Source organism: Podarcis erhardii (genome assembly GCF_964252035.2).
Source record: "Podarcis erhardii genome assembly, chromosome: 5".
Classification (NCBI taxonomy): domain Eukaryota; kingdom Metazoa; phylum Chordata; class Lepidosauria; order Squamata; family Lacertidae; genus Podarcis; species Podarcis erhardii.
In genome coordinates, this window is record NC_138509.1 from 95614841 (window position 1) to 95639869 (window position 25029).

At 45.8% G+C, this 25029-nt stretch overlaps 1 protein-coding gene across 2 annotated transcripts in view; it reads right to left on the reverse strand.

The window, feature by feature from the left end:
• Positions 1 to 1903: 1903 nt before the first annotated feature.
• Positions 1904 to 25029, reverse strand: part of LOC309342207 (cytochrome P450 2J5-like) — a 64157-nt gene continuing 41031 nt past the window's right edge. For both annotated transcript variants that reach the window (XM_081862598.1, XM_081862597.1), the window contains exons 4-9: positions 24790 to 24950; positions 21301 to 21477; positions 19715 to 19856; positions 4010 to 4197; positions 3419 to 3560; positions 1904 to 2126 (exon numbers count right to left, since the gene is read on the reverse strand). In XM_081862598.1, coding sequence (XP_081718724.1) covers positions 1933 to 2126; positions 3419 to 3560; positions 4010 to 4197; positions 19715 to 19856; positions 21301 to 21477; positions 24790 to 24950 — 1004 coding nt within the window. In that variant the 3' untranslated portion in view covers positions 1904 to 1932. The remainder of the gene's footprint in view (positions 2127 to 3418; positions 3561 to 4009; positions 4198 to 19714; positions 19857 to 21300; positions 21478 to 24789; positions 24951 to 25029) is intronic.

Here is a 25029-nt window from a genome sequence, read left to right on the forward strand (position 1 = left end):
ACAAATTCAGATTACCTAGTACACTGAATTTATTAAAAAATATATGTTTATTTTGTATAATTTTTCATTTATTAAATTTTTATTTAGCCACTTTTTCTTGACCTTACTACACATGAAAGTAGTTTATAAAAATTCTGTGTGACCTGAATATGAATGACGCTTCTCTCGTAATGGAACATTGGGGGATCTTTAATTAAATTCAGTTTCAGTAAATGTAGGGGTTTCATCACATTTTATTCTGTGCTTGGTTATGGCCATGACATTTACTGTTTTAACCCTTACTATTGTTTAAGCTGAAATATCATAGTTGTTAAGGGAAATAGATAAAACAATTGTTCATATTAGACTGAGCTAGAAATAAGTACCTTAATAAAAGTATCATCACGAAGCTTCACCCCAATCCACTACACGCCTCCAATGAGAGGAAGCTGGAGAGGTCCAGGAGGATAGTGCCTATTTGACCAGAGGTGTTTCAGGAAGTGCAGAATCAGAGGAGCCACCAGCAGAACAATAAAAAATGCCCCTATTTCCATCCTTCTCTTGCTTTCTCTTTCTCCTGGATACTTTTTAGGATGCCTGATTAAGTTCAACACTCTTTCTCTAAGGAGATTTTGCTTTCCTCAGAGAAATCAACATTTCTCTCTCTTTATATACTCTCTTATTAAAAAGGAATAAGTGTTCTGACACCATGTCCAAGTAGCCTTGGAATGTGATCCCAAGTCATGTGCTACAGTCAAAAACTATAATCATTTTTCATGTGATTTTTCAGATGATAGGAAGTCTGATTAATATGAATTGCAATTAGAATTTTGGCTAGTGTAAGACTGATTTGTGCCAGAAACATTTGGAAAATATGTATCATACATTCATGAAATAAAATTGCATATGGAAAAGGCCCAGTGCAAATGCCCATGGGAAGCCCTCAGCCAGGACCTCATGGCAATAGCCCTTAAAATAGCTATTAATGATAAATTAACACATGCTATTAAGGTAAGACAGGGAATATGCAGGAGACATGGAAGGTGTTTGTAGAATTTGTGCAGCTAAAACAGAAAGGGGTCAAACTATCGCAAGAGGTATTTAAATTTTGGGAGGTTGGATAGTTACAATGGAATGGTCTTGGGGGTAAGGTGCACATTTTTATTCTTACTTATTTATTATCACTTTGTCAAAATAAATTATTATTATTATTATTATTATTATTGCTATTACTGTTATTAAGTTAGTAGTACAAATGAGAAAAGCTTACTAGCAGCACTTCACATAGATGGAGGTAGCTTTTCCAAAGCCTGTACTTGTGAGTGTCTGGCTGATATATCTAGCTATGCTATCTAAACCTTCATTGATCCCTGGCAAAGGGACTTCTGACCATAACACATATGCTTGACTCACGCCCTTTCTGGTTCATTAAGTTGAAGTGAGGACCAATACAACATTTCTGCAGCATTAAACTATGGAATTTGCTCCCAGAAGATGTAGTGATTCTAATCAACTTGGATGGCTCAGAAAAAGAATCAGATAGGTTCATGGAGGGTAAAGCTATCCATGGGTACAAACCACAAGGGCTGTGTTCTGCCTACACTGTGGCTATGGATATTACTTTCTGGAAATTGTAAGTGAGGAGAGTGCTGCTGCGTTCAGTTTCCTGTTTGGAGGCTTCCCACAGACATCTAGAGGACTAGACAGGGCCTTTCTTGCCTGGTCCAGCAGAGTTCCTCTTATGCTTTTCTACTCTTATTAAGCAACGGCAAAAATAAATGTGCAAGCAACTGACACCTTCACATGGCCAACAGCATGCTGCCATCCGGCTTGAATATTGTGAGATGGGTTTTACACTAAAAGGTGAAAAGTGTCTGCTTTAAGCAGTGACAGAAGTTTGAGTAAAGTAGGACTAGAGGGACACTGAGAGGAAAATGGTGCTTTTAAACAAAATCAGAGGTTTGCATTGCAACGGGGAATAGCACAGAGTTTATAAGGATGGGGATGTGTTGTAGCCCCTAGTAAAGGCTCTTGATTGAGTTCTTTCACTTCTTCTGGCAGCTGGAAGCTGAATGTTCTCAGCAGGCTGGTCAGGAAGATGAAGATTTCGATCTTTGCCAGCTGCATTCCCAAACAAATGCGAGCCCCTGAAGAGGAGACATGGGAAAGTCAGCAACTGAGTAATAATTTACATTTCAGTGTCAATTGCTTCGCAGCTATAAAACATGCTGTACTGTATAAAACTTTGGAGAACTAGACATAGTAAGGAAAGTGAAATAATCAAGAAGACGAAGACGAAGAAGACAAAGAAGAAGACGAAGAAGAATTTGTTATTTATACCCCGCCCATCTGTCTGGGTTTCCCCAGCCACTCTGGGCAGCATCCAAACGCATATTAAAAACATGATATAGCATTAAACATTAAAAACTTCCCCAAAAACAGCTTCCTTCATTTGTCTCCTAAAAGTATTATAGTTGCTTATTTCCTTGACATCTGCTGGGAGGGCGTTCCACAGGGCAGGCATCACTGCCGAGAAGGCCCTCTGCCTGGTTCCCTGTAACCTCACATCTTGCAGTGTGGGAACTGCAAGAAGGCCCTTGGAGCTGGACCTCAGTGTCCCCGGATTGAAGGATGGGGGTGAGGACGCTCCTTCAGGTATACTGGGCCAAGACCCTTTAGGGCTTTAAAGGTCAGCACTAACACTCAGAAACAGAGTGGGAGCCAATGTAGGTCTTTCAGGACCAGTGTTATATGGTCTCGGCGGCCACTCCCAGTCACCAGTCTGGCTGCCGCATTCTGGATTAATTGCAGTTTCCGAGTCACCTTCAAATGTAGCCCCACGTAGAGTGCATTGCAGTAGTCCAAGGGGGAGATAACTAGAGCATGCAGCACTCTGGTGAGACAGTCTGTGGGCTGGTAGGGTCCAGGGAGTCCTCCACACCCACCCGCCCCCTGTCCCCCAAGAACAGTACTTCTGTCTTGTCACGGTTCAACCTCAATCGGAAGTGGGATAGTTTAACTGCAGACTCAATTCTGAGTATAGTTTCATAGCAGGCTAAATTATATTCCATGAAAAGAGGTGGGAGAGCTTTAGCCTTGTTACCTGAAAAGAAGTTGGATGCATCAAGCAGTGACGTGTGACAGGGAGCAACCCTGATGCTGGCAGTGTTACCTCTCTCAGGGACAGGGCAATGGGGTGGCAAGTGTGAAGTGTGAACCCCATAAGGGTTTGGGTACCTGTGAGTCCAAATCAGCCACCCAGAAATCCCCTAAATTATCAACAGCCTTGCCCCATCCTGCTGACCAGCAGTGCCACTTCTGCCAAGGGGATATTGCATTCATTCTGCCCTACTCTCTTGCTGCTGATGATGTCATTTCCTGGAAGCCAACTAATAAGCATGTCTATAGACCACAACTCAGCTTGGACTTTTGCATTCACCTGCACCAAATGGCAGATATTCTTCTCTGTCCACAAATTGTCCATTCTTGTCCAAGAAATGATTCGGGTTGAACTCTGCAGGAGTCTCCCATCGTGTTGGATCAAGAAGAACAGAGCGCAGATCAAGAAGAATGGCAGTCCCCTGCAAAGAAGAAAGAATTAACTTGGAATGCATTCAGATCAGCATTCAGACCAACAGAGGATTCTCCCTCACTCTCCCAGGACAAATCTTTGCAGAGTTCAAACTGAATTGAAACTCAGGGTTTTGGGGGGACAGGTGGGTATTTAACAGTGGCCATATTCATCCTCAACTTTTTTCTATTTAAAAAAATATTTCTATACAAGCAGAAACACAGCAGGGCCTCCCCCAAACACCTGTTTCAGAAAGGCCTCGCTGAGACCTTTGGCCACTGCATGCTCCTCTGAGGTGCCACATGGCCCCAGGAATAGCACTAGTGAAACATGTCTGCAGGTGGAACTCCTGTTTTAGACTACACAGGAAGTTCCTGCATGGCTGGGGGCATCTCTGAATATGCAACCTACTCATAGACTCTTGGGATACAGGCGTGCAGTTGTATCACTCTTCTTTACCTTGGGAAAGAGAAAACCACGCATCTTCACATCCTTTGTACATTGCCTAGGAACCCCCATAAATAAGGCATATTTAAAGCGCTGCATTTCATGAATCACAGCATTGGTGTAGGGCAGTTTCTTCTTATCTTGATAGCAGATTGTGTGAGAAGAACCTAAAGCATCTTCTATTTCCTTGTGGACTTTATCTGAAGAAAATTATGAAAACAAAAGTTTTATTTTGAATATATAAACTTCATTCTCCCCCCAGTTCTTGGCATGGACAGTGTTAAAGGGCTAGAGCGGTAGCCAGAAGATCAAATGGAAAAAAAGATAATCCAAAGTTTGTTTTGTTTAAAGGGAAATGCATAACAAGGAAGATTAGGAGCCTCACCAATTGTTGGGGTGGATCTACACACGGGGGGGGGGGGACTGGGACCACTATAAATAAGTCAGTACTGTAATCGTTATAACAATGTAAAAATTGCATAGAAATTTCTTTTAGTCTCTGGCGCCATCTGGTGTTGCATATTTATAACGCATTCAAAACTTTTCTGTCTAATGTAGCTGAGTTCTTGGAAGTGGCATAGGAAGGGAGAGGGGGCGCACCACTCCGGGTACCATCCTGAAGGGGGCAATATTTGGCACGGGGCCCCTCACCCCTGTGACTCCCAAGCCAACGCTGACACAAGCGGTACAGTATCGGCAAGCACCGTCCCCCTGCCTGCCTCCCCAGCTCACTGCAAGGCGGGTCAGGTCCTGCTCTCCCTGCCCGTCTATGTCCCGTCCTTAAAGGCTCCTGCGGGGGTGTAGCTGCAGCTCCCCACCACCACCATCACGTCCAGAGCGTCTTTGCAGGGCTTGCCTGAGCATGTTGCTTTTGGTTTCCCCACAGCCCTCATTTAAAAGCCTGCCACGCGCAGTCCAAAGTCTTTGCTTTTGTTGGGGGGTTCAATGAGCTGTAAATTATCCATGTGAGTTTTACTTGGCAAACTGGGGGGGGGGACCCCGGGAGTTACTTCTTCTTTAATCTTTGCGCTCCAGTACTCAAGGGGTGGTGGTGGAAATGAATTGCTGAGAGGAGAATCACATTGTTCTGTTCTTTGGTTTTTTTTAACTCTGGGAGGAGTGCGGTTTGCCACCCAATTTTGTTTTGCTTTTTTCCCTCTGGAAGTGTGTCCCAGTTATTTCCTGCGTTTACTCCCGAGTAAGCAAACTTTAGATACAACCCAGTAAGTTTTGCTAATAGGAGAGGAAAATGTGAGGAGAATCAGAACTTACAGGGTTAAACAGTTCTGAGTGACGTCTCACATTCTGAGGCGTGGCTATATTCACATAGGGGAGTGTTTCTCTGTGTGTCGTTCTTCTTTCGCTTTTGACGGAGAAGCGGAGGGATGGCAGCCAATTCGCCGGGCTGATTTATGATGTTATTCTACTCATTAAAGACTATTGGAGATAAGAGGAAAGCCTGCTTCCAGTGTGATTTATTTTTCCACACACAGCAACAGTTTTCCCCGCTGCGTGAACTCTGCTAGGACTAAGCTAAGAAAGCGGAAGTTGTTTTGACCGGCACGGACAGCCAGTGGCGCAGCAAGGAAACGTGCCGGACGCCATTTTATCTAACAGGTTATGGGGGGTCAGCCAAGCTTTTGAAGCTGTTGCAGCGTTGTGCCTGTGTGTGGGGGAAGCCAGCTGAGCTGAGCTGGAGCCAGTTGGAGTTTTGCCTAACGTTTTGAGGCAGAGAGAAGCTCGCTGGGGAGGATCTGATCTGCAGAACCGGGTGCCGCTGCTGTTACATGAGTACGCTGAGCCCCGGGGGAGAAGATGGCAGACGGCCAGGAGTCATACTCCGTCCCTTTTGAAAAATTAAATGGAAAAAAATGGGAGGAATGGAGCAGGAAGCTGAAGGCCTGGCTGGTAGCCAAGGGTCTGTGGGAGGCAGTGCGAGGGCCTCCACAGCAAGCCGCAGCCGGTGCTTCGGCAGCAGATATCGCAGCTGCCCATGCTTCGCAGAGAAAAAATCAGAAAGCCCTGGGAGCTATTGTGCTCAGTTTGGAAGGCTCACAGCTGCCTTTGGTAGAGGGGCTGGAGACTGCTCATGAGGCCTACCAGGCACTAGAGAGAGTGCACCACAGGACCACAGCTGGGGCAAAAATCCACACTACCAGACGCTTGTTTGAGATGAAGCTGCGTCCTGGTGATAGCATCAGACAGCATGTGATGCTTTCTGTTTTCAACCAGCTGAGACTGTTGCAAGTCAACTTTTCTGAGGAACTGAAAGTTTATATTTTGCTCAGCTCTTTGGACAAAAGTTATGACAATTTGTGTCTAACTTTGGAATCGATGAATCCAGCCGATCTTACGCTGCAGTATGTGACTGGTCGCTTGTGTGACGAACAGGAGAGGGCCGAGCTGGCACAGAGAGCCCATCCGGTTGCAGAGGGGGGGGCCAGGCCAGTGGAAGGCACAGTTCAGGCTTTTTCCACTCGTCGCTGCTTTATCTGTGGGTCGGTTGAACATCTGCGTCGATCCTGCCCCCGGAGAGCTAGAGATGCCGGGCAGGATGTCTCCAAGGTCGCTTCCCATGGCAGTCAGCCAGGTTTCCATGGCAGCCAGTCCAGGAGAGGGGGCCAGCGTGGGAATGCGCAGGGAGGACGTGACACAGGAAGTCAAGACGGTTCTTATCACCTAGCTGCCTCCATGACAACGCTAAGGGACAACTCCAGTGAGGGTAGAGTGCTGCGTTGGGTCATAGACTCAGGAGCGAGTCACTATCTGATGCCAGCGCCACCTAGTGGTGAAATGTGGAACTGCAGGGCTGTTTCAACTGGGAAAACAGTCATCTTTGCTGATGGGTCACAGAGACATTTAACCACTGTTGGAAATGTGTTTGTTTCTTTTTTACAGGCAGAGCTGGAGGTCTACGTTGTGCCTGAAATGAAACATTGTCTTTTATCTGTATCTTGTCTTTTACAGGAAGGGTATAAGATTTGCTTTGAAAATAATGTCTGTTCTATTTCCAGGGGTGGGAGACAACTGGTCAGTGTTGCATGTCAGAACAACCTCTTTGTTCTGGAGACACCTCTGGAGGGAAAGGGGGGATGCCAAAGAAGCACAGGCGAAGTGTGCAAACGTTCCCACTCATGATTCATGTGCTCATTTGTGGCACAGGAGAATGTCACATGGCTGTTGGGAAGGTATCCAGAAGTTGCCCGAGTGCACTGTAGGTTGCAAGATGAAAGCATGTGGAAAATCCCTAAATTGTAGGGCATGCAGAAGGGCAAAGGTGAAAGGGTGCAGTTATCCCAGATTGGAGAGGGTAACCACAAAGCCTTTTGAGCTTGTGCACACAGACCTTTGTGGTCCCATGCCAGAGAGTCTGGGCGGGGTCAGATTTGCGCTGACGCTGACAGATGATTTTACCCAGAATGGGTGGGTCTTCTCGCTGAAACGCAAAAGCGAGGCAGCGCAACTGATCAAAGATTGGGTTGCAGCAGTGGAACCACAGTTTTCCACCAAGGTGCAGGGTTTTCAGAGTGACCGAGGCGAGCAGTTCACTGGGTCTGCTCTGCAGAGTTTCTTCTGCCAGAAGGGAATACGTCATAGGTTGATGGTTGCTACTTCTCCTCAGGAGAGTGGCGTGGCAGAGCGCAGGAGCAGGGCACTGGCCGAAGCAGCTGACGCTCTACGGTTTGACTCTGGTTTGCCTCAGAGTTTTTGGGGGGAGGCGGTGAAGATGGCCAATTTCACGATGAACAGGTCCTACAATTAAGTGATAGGTGACACCCCGTATTTCTTGCTGCACCAGAAGAAGCCGAAGGTGCATTTCTTCCATGTGTTTGGTTGTGAAGCCTGGGTGCTTGTGCCAAAGGTTCAATGAAAGAAAGGTGACCCAAGGTCCCGGAAAATGATCTTTTGTGGGTACGAGCCTGGGACAAAGGGGTGGAGGTTTGCATATCCAGATGGTGATCAGTCCAGGATTCTAGTTAGCAGAAATGCTGAGTTCTGTGAGCAGAATGGTTGGTCAAGGATCCATGCGAATCCTGACGTTCTCTCAGAATGTCTGCTTGATTCTGAGGAGGAGGGAGAGGCAGAAGCTGAACCTGTTGATGAGGACCAAGTTGCTGACCAGGGTCAAGAACAGGATTGGGCATCTCCGCAGGTTGTTAAAAGAGAGCCCAAGAGTGAGCCTTCGTCTCCCATTAGCAAAGTTCAGAAGGCCCGAAGACGCAGTAAGTCAGAGGGGGAGCCTTCTGATACCAGTGACACACTTGCTGGCCCCAGTGGGTCAGAGGGAGCACCTGAGACAGTGCTCAGACGTTCCGCACACTCCACGAAGGGGGTACCACCTGAGAGGTTTCAGGTCACCAGCGCGTGGGTTGGTTTCGCACAGTGCGAACCTGAGAGTTTTGAGAAGGTTCAACAGTTGCCTGAGACAAAAGCCAGGAAAGGGCAAGAGGCAATGGGTAAGGAGTTGAACTCAATGAGGTCCAACTCTGTGAAGGGCTGTGTTTGGGGAGAGTTATACTCACAGTTTCCCTCAGGATGCGAGACGAGAGGGGGTGTGAGGAGAATCAGAACTTACAGGGTTAAACAGTTCTGAGTGACGTCTCACATTCTGAGGCGTGGCTATGTTCACATAGGGGAGTGTTTCTCTGTGTGTCGTTCTTCTTTCGCTTTTGACGGAGAAGCGGAGGGATGGCAGCCAATTCGCCGGGCTGATTTATGATGTTATTCTACTCATTAAAGACTATTGGAGATAAGAGGAAAGCCTGCTTCCAGTGTGATTTATTTTCCACACACAGCAACAGTTTTCCCCGCTGCGTGAACTCTGCTAGGACTAAGCTAAGAAAGCTGAATTTGTTTTGACCGGCACGGACAGCCAGTGGCGCAGCAAGGAAACGTGCCAGACGCCATTTTATCTAACAGAAAATACATATTCCCCCACAATGCAGTTTTAGCTGTTTCTATTGTGTCTCTAGACTCATCCTCTCCTGTGTATTCTTCTGCTTCTTTTTTTAAGCACCAACCACTTGTCTTCTGGAACACGCTGCACTCCCTTCATCACTGAGTTGCCCTTTTGACTTAATTCTCTAGTTCTGTGATGGCATGTGTGCATGTGACAAGAAGAGTATTGTACATGTTTCCATGCTACATTCACACATTAGGCTTCCTGCTGTTTCATTCATGCATGCCGTTCAAACTAAGACTGAATGGTGCTTTTTTCCATTGCCAGATGAGAAGGACACTTTTCAGAAAGCTTTTCACTGTGACTCCAGAAACACTTTATGGACAGTGGATTTGGCTCCTATTGGATCTGATGTGATATTATAGATTGCTGAGAGAGAGAGAGAGAAGACGGTGGTCCAGGGCTCCTGTCAATCGCTCTGAGCATGGGCATAGCCGGGGGGCAGTGCCCCCCCAGATACACAAAAATCATTCTAAAGCCAGTAGCACATGTGAAAAGGTTCTAGGAGTCCTGGTGGGCCTCCTCTTCAAATTTCAAAGAAGGAAACAAAGAATTAGGACCGTCGAAGAAAAAACAAGGTTTCTGGGGGAAAACATTAAGGATCTCGGATTGGAAAGCTCACAGGCACCAGGGGCAGGGGCAGGAGCTCCCTAATAGAACAAGATGGCACTGAGAATTTACTCCTGGAATGTTAATGGTTTGAACTCACATCCAAAAAGAAACCAAGTTTTCATGTGTTAGCAAAACAGAATTTGGACATTAAATGTCTGCAAGAAACTCATGTTACTAGACTGCATAGAAAAGTCCTTCAGAATAAGAGACTTGGTCAGGAATTTATTTCATCTAACAAAGTGAAGAAAAGAGGAGTGGTTTTCTATGTAAAAGAAAAATGGAATCCTAAAATGATGTTTAAAGATGAGGAGGGAAGATATATTGCAATAGGAATTAATGCACAAGGTGAAAAATATCTGTTGGGAATTTATGCACCAAATGATGGCAAAGCAGAATTTTTTAAGAACCTGGAAACAAGACTTCTGGATTATCTGGATTACAAATTGGTTCTGATGGGGGACCTGAATTGTGGGAGTCATAAAGCCATGGCAGAGGCTTGTAATATTGCAGGGTGCCTCCTGACCTCGGTGACCAGCACTCTGTGCCTGGCAGTGTATAGAATGTATTGATCTTATATGGAGTTGTGTTTCCTTTGGGCAGTGATTACCTTATATGGTGATGGGTGTAGTAAAAGCCATGACTGGATGATGTAACGTGAGACATTAGCAGAGGGCCATGCTGGCTGTGAGACAGAGGATAATAAAAAGTTACCGGACAAGAGGGAAGCAGAATGAGCTGCTCTCCATCCTGAAAATACTTGCTGTCTCTCTGTGTCCTTTTTCTATGCTATACTAAGCACCATTTAATGACGGCTGGTCTTCCATCAAGTGGTGCCCCGTGTGAGGCTACTAAAAGAAAACCATGTGAGGCTACTAAAAGAAAACAATGTGAGGCTGTTTTAAAGAAAACCGTGTGAGGCTTTTCGATCCACGCAACGGTATCATCGACTCACCACGCCCGGCAAGGGTTACAAAGCGCTAATCATCTTAGGATCCCGGTGAGTCGATCCCTTTTATATTGATTTTAGAAAAATGGGCAGCTCTCTGTCTATTTCCCAACAGAAATTTTTAAAAGACTTAAAATTTCTCCTCTCCTCCAACAAATTGGAAGTTCCTGAGGGTGATTTGATACAGCTTATTCTGGCCATCGATGAACATTGCCCCTGGTACCCCCAGGATGGAACTTGGGAATTAAGAGACTGGGATAAGATTGGAGCACATTTTCATGGACACCCTAGCATCGGCGTTCGAGTTCTGAATGCATGGTGCAAGGTTCGTTACGCCATGGGCTCTTTATCACCAAAAAATATCTCCATGGCAGTATTGCCAACATCACCTCCGGCTTCTTTAATCCAGCCTGCCGTGTTGCCATCAGTTCCGGCACTTGCCTTGCCAGCACCACCAGACCCCAAGCCTCCGGACTATAGTTCCTCGCCAGAGGATCCAATCCTGCAAAAATACCATGGTCTGGTTGGCAATGACCCTACTCCCTCACCAACAGAACCAGCCACCCCTTTTCAACGTGCAGTCCTTGCCTGTTCCTTAATTCAGGATACTGTGGCATTTCCCGTTATAGTGCCCCCTGCTGGCACCCCAGCAGGAACTCAAGCCCAACATCAACCTTTTGACTTTAAGATCTTGAAAGAGCTCCAGCACTCAGTAAAGACCAATGGACTCCAAGCCCCATATACGCAAGCGCTTTTGGAAGCCACATTAGCCCAGCTTTTGGTTCCAGATGACATAAAGCTTCTGGCCCGTACAGTGTTACTTCCATCAGCAGGCGTATTGTTTGCCCACGAATGGGAAACTGCCTGCCGTGCATATGCTCCGGCCTTATTACAACAAGTCAGAGGGAATAATCCTAACATTACCCTCGCAGATGTCATAGATGCCATGATGGGGCGTGGTCACTTTGTTCAGGCTTCAGTGCAAGCCACACTGCTGCAAATCTTATTGAGGGATACCGCTCTTGCTGCTAAAGCAGCAATGAGAAAAATTCCAGAACCCTCCAGTATTCAGTCTAGGTGGGGTTCAATCAGGCAAGAGCCAAGAGAATCATATTCTTCCTTTATGGACAGGCTGCTTACAGCAGTGAGTCACCAAATTGATAATCCTGAAGCCAAACAAATAATTATCAAACATATGGCCTTTGAAAATGCAAATGAGGATTGTAAAGTTGCATTACGACCAATAATACACAATCCTACCACAGACACAGCAGCTATGCTTCGCATTTGTCAATTTGTAGGTACAGCCACCCATAAGGCTCATCTGCTGGTGGCAGCGCTAAATAAAACCCAGCCTGTAGCCACTGATAAAACATGTTTCCAGTGTGGCAAACCAGGACACTTTAAGGCGCTATGTAGATCCATGCAACAGCCTAGGCGTCCTTCTACCAAATGTCCAATCTGCAAAAAAGGCTTTCATTGGGCCAATCAATGCAGATCGCTTCCCCAAAACCAACAGCAGGGTCAGTACTCTGCCCAAAATCAACAAGGACAACAGCAGGGAAACCGGCAGCCGGGCCCACCCCGGGCCCAGACAAACCAATAGGGGACCCCCTGGAGTCCAGGGAAACAGCACCACGGCTTCGCCTGACTCAGGATGTGGAATTCCATTTGCCTTTCTGCCCTTTAAAAACTCATGTCCTCACTGAAGCAGGGTTGGACAATCATGCCACTTGTCTGGTATTGCCTTTATTATCCACACAAGCAGCAGGAATTCATGCGGTACCGATGCTAACACATGGACCATATGTGAATTTCCCTGAGATCACGCTATACGCGGATCGTCCATGCAGGATAGAGTCAAATACTTCAGTGGCAAAGATTATCATTTTCCCCCCATCCGAACAACTACCCCTAATTGCAGCAGCCATGAACATTACAGCCTCGCGCCCTTCTGTGTCTCTGACAGTGGGAGGTCAACGCATTGAGGGAGTTCTGGACACAGGGGCGGATGTAACAGTCGTGGCAAAATCTGCTTGGCCATCCAGTTGGCCCACTTGTTCAGCCACACAAGTTATTGGTGTGGGAGGTGAATCACAGGCACGGCGCAGTCTCCACCCAATACTCATCCAAAGTGATAGCGGGGTTCAGATCACCCTCTATCCGTTGATAATGGACATTCCAGTTTCCTTATGGGGGCGCAATATTTTGGCCATTGCAGATACCAAATTGGAGTCAAATTTATTCTAAGGGCCGCCCCTGCACTTCCTCGCACAGCACTGCCGTTACGATGGATCACCACTACCCCAGTATGGGTAGAACAGTGGCCCCTACCAAAAGAAAAATCTGCAGCGGCAGCCCAGCTTATTTCTGAACAATTGATCCTTGGCCACATTGAACCGTCCTCATCTCCCTGGAACACCCCAATTTTCGTCATTAAAAAGAAATCAGGGAAATGGCGCCTCCTGCAGGATATGAGAAAAATCAATGAACAAATACAGCCAATGGGAACTTTACAACCTGGCATGCCAAATCCAAATATGCTCCCACGAGAATATCAGTTGGCGGTGATTGATTTAAAGGACTGTTTCTTTTCTATCCCACTGGCCCCAGCAGACAGGGAACAGTTTGCTTTTACATTGCCAGTATATAACAATTCGTAGCCCACCCAGCGATATCAGTGGGTTGTTCTGCCTCAGGGCATGCGGAACTCCCCTACACTTTGTCAACATTTTGTGGGTTCCAGCTCGATGCATATGGCTATGGCGAGTCCCTTCAATTGCGGAAGCACCTTCCTCACCATCTGCCTTGCCATCCTTTGTTGCACCGTTATACAAGGAAGAGAAGGAGATGACCCAGTCCAGTTGAAACCACCATATTTCACCTTATCAGCTGGCAAGCCGCAGCCGTCAGAATCCTACTCTGGCTGGCAGTATCCACGGCTCAGCCACTCTCGAACTAGAAGAACTGCGTTGTTGAATAAGACTTTTAGGGGAGAAAATTATCATAAGATATGGAGGGATAATATTTTTGTACAAGATATGATTATGTTTGCCAGTTTATTACATGCTTCTAAATGCTGGTTGTGTATGCACATGCCCCCTTTTGCCCGTCATTCAGGCTTAATGCTTCATGGTGTGCCTGTTAATGGATCTTTTCAATTTACAAGTGTTATATCCCCTAACCAAACTTTTTGGCCTCCAGTACAATTGACCCTCCATGAGCCTGCCCCCATTTGTTTTCAAATTAAAGAGGGGAAAGAATCATGGGGCATATATCCAAACTGTCAATATACATTGAATTTCACCTTTAATAGCTCTTGTTCTCTTACAGGAACATACAGTGACCAATCTCAGTGCTATAGGAGTGACACCAGTGCATGGCTAAAAACTAGAAAAGAAGCCTACCATGCGGCTTGGAATCTGAATTCTTCTATCCCTGGCTTAGCAAATGCCACTGATGAGCAATTTCATATCAGTTCTTTATTTACTGCAGCCTTTAATTGGTCCCAACAGAGTAGTAATATCAGCTATTTACTCCAAAGAGAGTTATGGTTGCTTTGTGGCGAAAAAGCATACAAAGCCATTCCTCGAAACCTCACAGGCACATGTACCTTGGGTATCGTGGTTCCGTTGTTGTAAAAGGTTGATAAGTTACCATCTTCTCTTAGACTACGAAATCGTCGGGAGGTTAATTCACCCATAAATCAATATACCGGTACCCAGATTTCTCGGGCCTTGCTGCCCTCAGTGGGTGCAGCAATGAACTATAGGGACCTCCATCAGCTAGCAAATTGGACTGAAGGATTATTCAATGATACCATAAAAGCTTTGAAGAATCTCAACCAGGAGGTATCTGAAATGAGAGAGGTGGTCTTACAAAATCATTATGTTTTGGATGTCATTTTGGCCTCAAAAGGAGGGGTATGTGCACTTGTTCATTCTCATTGTTGTATGTTTATTCCTGATAATAATGTCAGCATATCTGCGACGATCGACCATATGGAAACCATGGTAGCCCACAATCCGTTTGCCCCCCTCCTTCCATTGATCCATGGGCATGGTTATATTCTTGGCTTCCGGATGGAAGTTGGCTTCGACATTTATTGATTTTAGTGATCATTATAGTAGTTATTTGCGTTATTTTATGTTGCTGTATTCAATGTATTCCTTCTTTAATCTCTGTATGTACTGCATGGTTCTCCCGTCAGCGGCCTGCTTCCAGCCTCACAAGAGTCACCTATCGCACTCGGTATAACCGTATTGATAATGAAATATATGACTCTGATTAATAAAATAAAGAAAGAGGGCATGTGGGAGTCATAAAGCCATGGCAGAGGCTTGTAATATTGCAGGGTGCCTCCTGACCTCGGTGACCAGCACTCTGTGCCTGGCAGTGTATAGAATGTATTGACCTTATATGGAGTTGTGTTTCCTTTGGGCAGTGATTACCTTATATGGTGATGGGTGTAGTAAAAGCCATGACCGGATGATGTAACGTGAGACATTAGCAGAGGGCCATGCTGGCTGTGAGACAAAGGATAATAAAAAGTTACCGGACAAGAGGGAAGCAGAATGAGCTGCTCTCCATCCTGAAAATACTTGCTGTCTCTCGGTGTCCTTTTTCTATGCTATACTAAGCACCATTTAATGACGGCTGGTCTTCCGTCACTGAATGGAGTGGCATCAACACTTATGGCTACAACACAGAGACAGAACGTAATGAATGCTGTCAGATTACCAAAGGCTTTCATATGGAGAATGAGAAATACAACAGAAAAAGACTTCACATTCTAGTCAGATGGAAATCAATCATTTTCACGAAGTGATTATTTATGGATATGCAGAGACTTTGTTCCCAGAGTAAGTAAAACTGAAATATGTCCAAAGACTTGCTCTGATCATAATGCAGTGTTTTTGGAAATGAAAATATTTCTGCAGGAATCCTACAGATGGAGAATGAATGATGATTTGTTGAGGAATGAACAGACGATTGGGAAGGTCCAAAAGACTCTAAAGGATTACTTTGAGACAAATATGAATTCTGAGGTGGAAACAAGAGTCGTTTGGGATGCAAGTAAAGTGCTGATGAGAGGATTCCTCATACAACAAAATTTGATTAAGAAAAAGATACAGAAGGAGAAAAAAGATAATATCCTGTCTCAATTAAAAGATAAAGAGAAGAATTTGAGATACAACCTCAAGAATCAGCAGGTCCAAAAGGAAATTTAAGCTTTACAGATTCAATACTCTCAGATTATAAACCAGGAAATAGAATGGAAAATAAGGATGATGAGACAAAGGAATTTTGAATCTGCAAATAAATGTGGAAAATTGCTTGCTAGGCAGCTAAAAAAGAGACAGAAACAAAGTACCATCACTAATATTGTATCAGAGGGAAAGTCTGTGGAGAACCCTGCAGAGATAAGAAGATATTTTCAGAAATATTATAAACAGCTGTGCAAAAATGGAAAAGAAGATAAAGAAAAAAATGAGCAATTTATAAAAGTAAATGGACTGCAAAAAAAATTACAAGACAAGAGGTTGAGAAGGCAATAAATCAGATGCAGCTTGGCAAAGCCCCAGGCCCAAATGGTTTGTCAGCAAAGTATTATAAGACTTTGAAAGACTGGTTTCTTCAGCCGCTGATGGACGTAAGCTGATGACAAGTTCAACATGAGTCAACAGTATGATGCAACAGCAAAAAAGGCCAATGTTATTCTAGGCTGCATCAGCAGAAGTGTTGTTGTTGTTGTTGTTGTTAATTGAATTTATATACCGCCCTATACCTGGGTGTCTCAGGGTAGTTCACGGAATAAGAAGTATAGGGAAGTCATAGTCCTACTCTCTTCTGCCTAGATCAGACCACACTTGGAGTCCTGTGTCCAATTCTGGGCACCCCAGTTTAAAAAGGAAATTTACACATTGGAACGTGTGCAGAGGAAGGCAACCAAGATGAAGGGTCTAGAAACCAAGCCTTATAAGGAACAGTTGAGGGAGCTGGGTGTGTTTAGCCTAGAGCAGTGTTTCCCAACCGGTGTTCCGCGGCACACTAGTGTGCCGCGAGACGTTGCCTGGTGTGCCGTGGGAGGGAGGTGGGCGAGTCGGGCGGCGAGAGGTGGGGCGGCGGCGGCGAGCACACGCGGGGCGGCGAGCGAGCTCCCTCCCACATCCCATCGCCGCTCGCTTCGGTCGGCCGCCCCGTGCTCCGCGCTGGTGTTGGCCAGCCTTGCGCACCCGGGGGATCTCCCCCCGAGAGCGCAAGGCTTGCGGGCGGAAGCCGGCAGCACGGAGTACGGGGCGCCCTTTGGAGGCCGGCCTGTGCTCCGCGCTGGTGTTGGCCAGCCTTGCGCACCCGGGGGATCTCCCCCTGGGAGCGCAAGGCTTGCGGGCGGCAGCTGGCAGCGCGGAGCACGGGGCGCCCTTCGGAGGACGCCCCGTGCTCCGCGCTTGTGTTGGCAAGCCTTGCGCACCCGGGGGGCGCGTGGGGCGCCCTGAAACAGAGGGTTCCCCATGCTGCGGACTGTAGCCTGCCGCCCGATGCGCGGGGCGCCCTGAAGCAGAGCGCCTCTCGCGCCAGGCAGACATGGGCCAGCCCCACAAGCTCGGGGGACAGCGGGGAGGCGCAGCACCGCCATCCCACTGTTCCCCGACCTGGTTTTGGGGGGGGGGGAAATAAAGGAAAAAAAATTTTCCTTTATTTCCCCCCCCAAAAAAGTAGGTGCGTCCTATGGGACGGAGCGTCCTATGGGACGAAAAATACGGTACTTACTATTTCATAATAAAGTAATTATAAAATACTTTCTTTGTGTTTATTTGATGCCTATTAAAGAGAGTTACTTTATATATAGTCAATATAGGCACAGAGTTAATTTTTTAAACATTTTCTAATGGTGGTGTGCCTCGAGATTTTTTTCATGAAACAAGTGTGCCTTTGCCCAAAAAAGGTTGGGAAACACTGGCCTAGAGAAGAGGAGAGGAGAGATGATAGCCATCTTCAAATACAGTGGAACCTCGGGTTACAGATGCTTCAGGTTACAGACACTTCAGGTTACAGATTCTGCTAACCCAGAAATAGTACCTCAGGTTAAGAACTTTGCTTCAGGATGTGAACAGAAATCGGGTGGCGGTGGCAACACGGCAGCAGCTGGAGGCCCCATTAGCTAAAGTGGTACCTCAGGTTAAGAACAGTTTCAGGTTAAGAACAGACCTCCAGAACGAATTAAGTTCTTAACCCAAGGTACCACTGTACTTTAAGGGCCATCACATGGAAGATGGAGCAAGCTTGTTTTCTCCTGCTCCTGAGGGTAGGACTCGAACCCATGGTTTCAAGTTACAAGAAAAGAGATTCCACTAAACATCAGGAAGGACTTTCTGACAGCAAGAGCTGTTTGTCTAACAGTCTCCCTCAGGAAATGGTGGACTCTCCTTCCTTGGAGGTTTATAAGCAGAGGCTGGATGTCCATCTGTCATGGATGCTTTAGTTGAGATTCTTGCATTGCAGGGGTTGGACTAGATGACCCTATGGGCTAGTCTGTGGCTGAGGCATTGCTTTTGGTAACATAGGGAGCTGCCTCATGCGTAGGGGTGTCCGGCTTTCTTGGGGGTGGTGGCTCTCATTGACAGATTTCAATTTCAATGTTGGGGGGGTTGACAAAAAAAATTGTGCACCAGTTACCTCCTGACCTTGCTACGCCTCTGGTTCTTGGTATGGCATTAGATTAGATTAGATTAGATTAGATTAGATTAGATTAGATAAATTTATTGTCATTGTCCGTATATACACAGTATACACAACAACGAAAATCAGACACCCAAGACCGGATTCACATACACATTTGCACGTATCTCCAACACTCTCATCCTATTCAGACATAATCTATTAAAACATACATAATCCATGAGAATGTTCTCTCAACATCCAAAGCATTCAGAGAGAAAGGAAGAAGTAACCCTGAATTTCATGTTGTTGATGCATTATAAAAACTGAATGTGCTTCGTAAGGAAGAATGAATCTGGTAACGTGAAAGAGAGAAGGGGATATGTATGGTCCTGGCTGAATATTGGGAGGGGGTATATTAAGGATAACATTTTAAAGTTTCATAGGTATAAGATTCACCCTCCTCCAGTACTTAGTAGGGATAGTGTTAAGGGGGGCAGAGCAGTAGCAGGAAGATTCAGTCTGGGAAAATGGATATTGTCAAGTTGTTGGGGTGTTTTTGCTTAAAGGAACAGCATAACAAGGAAAACAAGGAGTCTTCATGAATGCTTCTGAGGACTGTGCAGTTTGAAGAGAATGCTTGAGTTAAAGAAGATTATATAATTACCATTATTATTCAGAGTGTTGAGAACGCATAAACGAAGACAAATAAGTTGCATTGGAGGAAATATGATTTGAAACTATGATTGATGATTATATAAAGAAAGAATAACTCAACTTAAATGTCAGGGGACTGCCATCGGAACAGGGGAGGGTTAGGATTAGGCAGGGGCGCCGCTGGGATACAGGGAGCCGCCAAGCTTCTGAGGAGCAGTTCCTTGTCCACAGGTGGGGGGGGGCACACCTCCAGCGGAGAAGAGAGGGAAGGGTCCAGCCAAGAGAGGAAAGGGCTCAAGGATGCTGCTGAGAGCCCAAGCCCCTCACTTAGCCCGGCTGGCCAGGAGGCACACACGCTACTTCCGTCACCCAGCTTGCGCAGAGGGGTGAAACGCAAGGAGGGGAGGGGATGCCAAAGCTCTTAAGTTGGGGGAGAAGCTGGAAGGGGCCACTCCCGGATTCTGCAAGTGAGTAAGATGGACATGAACTTTTTAGATCTGCACTGTAAATAGTTTGCACAATAAAACCTGTAAAAGACAGGTTGGAGTCCCGCCTGGTTACTCACGAACAACCACCACCAGCACCTGACATTAAATAACTGAAGAAATGTTATAGTTACGGTAAATGAAAATCTAAGCAGGAATTGGCACAGCCGGTGGAAATTGAGGAAAGGATGGGGAAAGTATGTTCTTGTTTCTTTTCTCTCGTTCCTTTGCTGCTAACATCTTGAATGGGGAGTGGGAGATAATCAACTTTTAAATTTGTTGTACATTTGAATTAATTTGCTGTCAATTTCCTAAATTTTTTGGAAAATCAATAACAATTAATTGACACAAGAATTACAGTCCACTCTAGAGATCAAAAGAAGGTCTCCCTCTCTCACCTTGGATATCTGGATGACTTGCCAGGAGGAGAAGCGCCCATTTCAGAGAACTGGTGGTTGTGGATGTCCCTGCTACAAAGAGCCCGGAAATACTAAAAGCCATGTTTTCTTCATCATAGGTGGACTCTGGGTCGTTTTTGCTCTGATTTTGAAAACGGGGAAAGTGTCATGTCATTTACATGCATTACAATCTGTCCTTCAGCACTTATTTTATCTTACTTCCCCTGCTCCTATTAGGATACCACCAACACATGCTTCCTGAGGGGTGAGGTGTCTTCTTACACTACCTGAGGTGACATAGGAAGGTGCCACCTCCACTGCCCTGCTGTCACTGCCACCTCCCTTATTTTGGTCACACAGCAGTGCCACAATGGGCTAACAACAACAGTGAGGACAGTGGGATCTTGCAAGCTTTTGGTGAAATCTTGCAGGAAGCTGCCACCGCTCCACTTCTCCACTAGTGGCTGGCTAGGATGCCTCCTGTTGCCATTCCACTGCCCAAGGCAGCTGCCTCAGACTGCCTCATGGGTGGGCCGGCCCTGTGCTTCGTAGCTGGTTGTGACAAAAGACCCATGCACACATTCCTGTGTACACAGCGGTAGCTGCTGGTGCTGCATTTGAGAATCTGTGGGTTGGGGTAATAATCCAACACTGGCAGGGGATGAGGGATCCAAAAGAATCTCTCTGGCAGCAGGTATTCAAAATGTGCATTACTTATCACTAAACATATTTAACCATTCTTTAGTCACCATAGTGTATTCAAAGATTGTTCCACGGAGGCAAGATGAAAAAATATTTTGACCTTTCTAGTGTAGGAATAAATGAGGTAAGAGTTTGAAGTCATATTTAGTTTAGGAACATTTTCTTTAGAATTTGTTTGCTCCCCTGCTGATGAAAGTGAAAGTGCATCCTCTTGCTATGCATTCTAATGTGTAATGAAACAGCTGCCACAGTCCACTTGGTGAGTTGGCTATTCATACTATTTAGGCATTCTTTGAGAGCCAGTGTGGTGTAGTGGTTAAGAGCGATAGACTCGTAATCTGAGGAACCGGGTTCGCGTCTCTGCTCCTCCACATGCAGCTGCTGGGTGACCTTGGGCTAGTCACACTTCTTTGAAGTCTCTCAGCCTCACTCACCTCACAGAGTGCTTTTTGTGGGGGAGGAAGGGAAAGGAGATTGTTAGCCACTTTGAGACTCCTTCAGGGAGTGATAAAGCGGGATATCAAAACCAAACTCTTCATTCTCACTGTTTGGGCACCACAGGCAACATTTCAGTGGTGAGTATGTTCCCATGAGTTTTACAGGGGTTTTCAAACGTTTTTGCCCACTGCCCTGTTGGATCCATCAACTGATCTCCATTTCCCCCAACCCTAATAATAAAAAAAATATTCAGAATAGTGGTTTGCACAACTCAATAAGAAAAATAATAATCCAATAAATCTGGGAAAAAGTAACTCAATGTCATTTTCAACTGAGATTCAGGAAAAAAAATATTGGTGTCCTTGGAAGAGATTAGCATTCACTTATAACAGGGAATATAATGATTCCTTGGATGAGCAGCATTCAGCTTCAAAGCAGATACTTACTTTCTCCATCTGAAGCAGATAGAAATCAATGAGATCTTGTGGATCATGCAGAGACTGATTCTCCTTATGCTTCTCTATCTCCTCCTTTGCAAATGAAAGCACCATCTCTGTGCAGGACAGGGCCTTCTTGTGGGGTCCTGGGAGATGTTTCATGAGCCATGGGAGAATTTCATAAAGCTAAAGGAAAAATAGCAGAAATATAGCCATTACCATGAGGAAACATAGTCATGCAGTTCATGAGTCAATTCATTTGAATTAGTACTTAAAACATGACCCAAATTATTCTTCAGAACTAGCACATTAGTTTGAGTCTCACTGAGAAGAAGGTAGGAGTCTGCAGCTTCTCTTGAATCTCGCAATGACTGGTTCTGGGAAATATCTCTAGCCGAATATGTGAAAGAAAACTAGGGTCAAAGTATTTTTCTAGCTCCCAGGCTTCATTCAAAACTGGGCACAATCCCAGGCCATTTCTTAGGAGGTGGGGGTGGCTGGAGAATACAGATGGGGAGACATTCAAGTCAGTTCACATTTAAGAGTGAATTTGCCAAATATGCAAATTGAAACACAGCCATCCTTTGAAATGTGCAGTTCTACAAATCTTGCAATGCAGTTTTAAAATTTATCTTTCTTTTTTTAATTATTATTATTTTTTATTTTATTTTATTTTATTATTTTATTTTTTATTAAATTCCCCAGTTCCCCAGTCAAGAAATGTCCATCTCTTCCTTCAAAAATTCAAACAAAAGTGAGAACTGTTTCCTAGTTCTGCTGGATCTCTCAGCGGCCTTGGACACCATTGATCATAACATCCTTCTGGACCGTCTAGAGGGGCTGGGAGCTGGAGGCACTGTTATACAGTGGTTCCGCTCCCTTCTCCTGGGCTGTGTCAAGAAGGTGGTGGGGGGTGAGTGTTCAGACCCCTGGGCTCTCACTTGTGGGTTGCCTCAGGGTTCCGTCCTCTCCCCCATGCTTTTTAACATCTATATGAAGCCGCTGGGAGAGATCATCAGGGGGTTTGGACTGGGTGTCCATCAGTATGCAGATGATACCCAGCTCTACCTCTCTTTCAAATCAGAACCAGTGAAGGCGGTGAAGGTCCTGTGTGAGTGCCTGGAGGCGGTTGGAGGATGGATGGCGGCTAACAGATTGAGGTTGAATCGTGACAAGACAGAAGTACTGTTATTGGGGGACAGGGGGCGGGCGTGTAGGGGGGACTCCCAGGGCCTTAATGGAGCAACTGCACCCCTGAAGGACCAGGTGCGCAGCCTGGGAGTCATTTTGAACTCACAGCTGTCCGTGGAGGCACAGGTTAATTCTATGTCCAGGGCAGTGGTCTACCTGCTCCACCTCGTATGCAGGCTGAGACGCTACCTGCCTGCGGACTGTCTCGCCAGAGTGGTGCGTGCTCTAGTTATCTCCTGCTTGGTCTACTGCAATGCGCTCTACGTGGGGCTACCTTAGAAGGTGACCCGGAAACTGCAATTAATCCAGAATGTGGCAGCTAGACTGGTGACTAGGAGTAGCCACCGGGAGCACATAAAACCGGTCCTGAGAATTCTGCATTGGCTCCCAGTACGTTTCCAAGCACAATTCCAAGTGTTGGTAAAGGTAAAGGTAAAGGTAAAGGTAAAGGTAAAGGTAAAGGTAAAGGGACCCCTGACCATTAGGTCCAGTCGTGGCCGACTCTGGGGTTGTGGCGCTCATCTTGCTCTATTGGCCGAGGGAGCCGGCGTTTGTCTGCAGACAGCTTCTGGGTCATGTGGCCAGCATGACTAAGCCGCTTCTGGTGAACCAGAGCAGCACACGGCCGTTTACCTTCCCGCTGGAGCGGTACCTATTTATCTACTTGCACTTTGTGCTTTTGAACTGCTAGGTTGGCAGGAGCTGGGACCGAACAATGGGAGCTCACCCCATCGCAGGGATTCGAACTGCCGACCTTCTGATCAGCAAGTCCTAGGCTCTGTGGTTTAACCCACAGCGCCACCTGCGTCCCTCAAAGTGTTGGTGCTGCCCTTTAAAACCCTATACTGCCTTGGTCCAGTATACCTGAAGGAGCGTCTCCACCTCCATCATTCGGCCCGGACACTGAGGTCCAGTGCCAAGGGCCTTCTGGCGGTTCCCTTGCTGGGAGAAGTGAGGTTACAGGGAACCAGACAGGGGGCCTTCTAAGTAGTGGCACCTGCCCTGTGGAATGCCCTCCCTTCAGATGTGAAGGAAATAAGCAGCTATCTTATCTTTAAAAGACATCTGAAGGCAGCCCTGTTTAGGGAAATTTTTAATGTGTGACATCTTAGTGTTTTTTTTGTCTTTGTGGAAGCCGCCCAGAGTGGCTGGGGAAACTGAGCCAGATGGGTGGGGTATAAATAATAAATTATTATTATTATTATTATTATTAAACCTTTAACAAGAGAGCTTTTCCTCTTTCCTTGTTTTCTCATGAAAGATAAATTACTTACATTTTCTGAATAAACCTCTCTAGCAAACACTTCAGAGGTTGGGTGGGTCTCTTCCATTGCCTTTCCTTACAAGAACTTTGTTCCCAATAACAAATAATATTAAACAAGACAAATACATATCCTGGGTTTGCATCATGGCAATCTGAGGTGAGAGGGTGCAGAAAAGAGCCGATCCCCATATAAATAAATGCTAGCCAAGAGATCTCAGAATAATGAGAAGGAGGAGGCAAGGAAGAGGCAGGAGAGAGAGAAGGGGGAGGCACTGGCTAATTCATTTCTGCATACGGAGGTTTGAATGGGACATTTAAAGCAGAATGTGGTGAATTTGACAAGGCTCTGGGTGAAATTGATCAGGAGGAGGGAGGCAAAGCACGCCTCTCAACACAGTTCCGCTTGAGATTTTCTTTGGCAGGTAAAAAAAAATCTTATTTTAACAGAAGCCGGTGAGAGAGGGATGTGGAGCACAGCAGAATGGGAAGGAAAAGTGTTAAAGTTTGCCATTTGGTGGCTCGTTGCAGCCAGCAGAAGAAAAGGGGACAGAGAAACACATTACAGTTAAGAAAGAGAAAGGAAAGAGGGGAAATCATCTGATGTCTTACCTCGCCATGGCTCCAACATCATGAGGGAGCCTGTCATAGGAGCATCTGGTCACGTCCAGGGCCACAGGCTGCCTGGCTCCACCCACGCTATGTCATAGTGTAATTCTCTTCCTGAGAAAATTATTTTGTTCACCTTTGCTCATTTATGTGGGCTGTAGATGACTTGTTCTGAAGGCCATTGTTCCATTTCTAGCCTGTCTTTCCTCCAAAGATTCCCAACTTGTGGGCCTAGTTTCATTACTCTCTCTTTTATATTCATGGTAAGAAATTGATTAGGCTGTAAAATAGATCTCTTATCTCAGATTAGATTTAAACCTCATCTCACTTCTCCAACACTCTATGCTCTATCATAATGGAATCCAGAATGCTGAATGGGAAATATAAAGCCCCTGGGTGACTTCTCTGAATCAGCAGGAATGAAAATGACTACTCACGGCATGAACAAAGCTTCCTATAAATTTTAGGGAGAAATTCATGGCTTCTATCAGCTTCTGGAACCTTTCATCTTCAAGAGCAAACCGGTGCCCAAAAGCCACAGCACATATCACGTTGGAGACTGAATTAGTGATGGGCAAGGAGGGGTCAAGTGGTTCTCCTGCAAAATAAAGTCATACTAATGCTCCTGTTCATACTGAGAGTGGGATTTCATGGTGGCCAAGAGAATTGCTGGGATC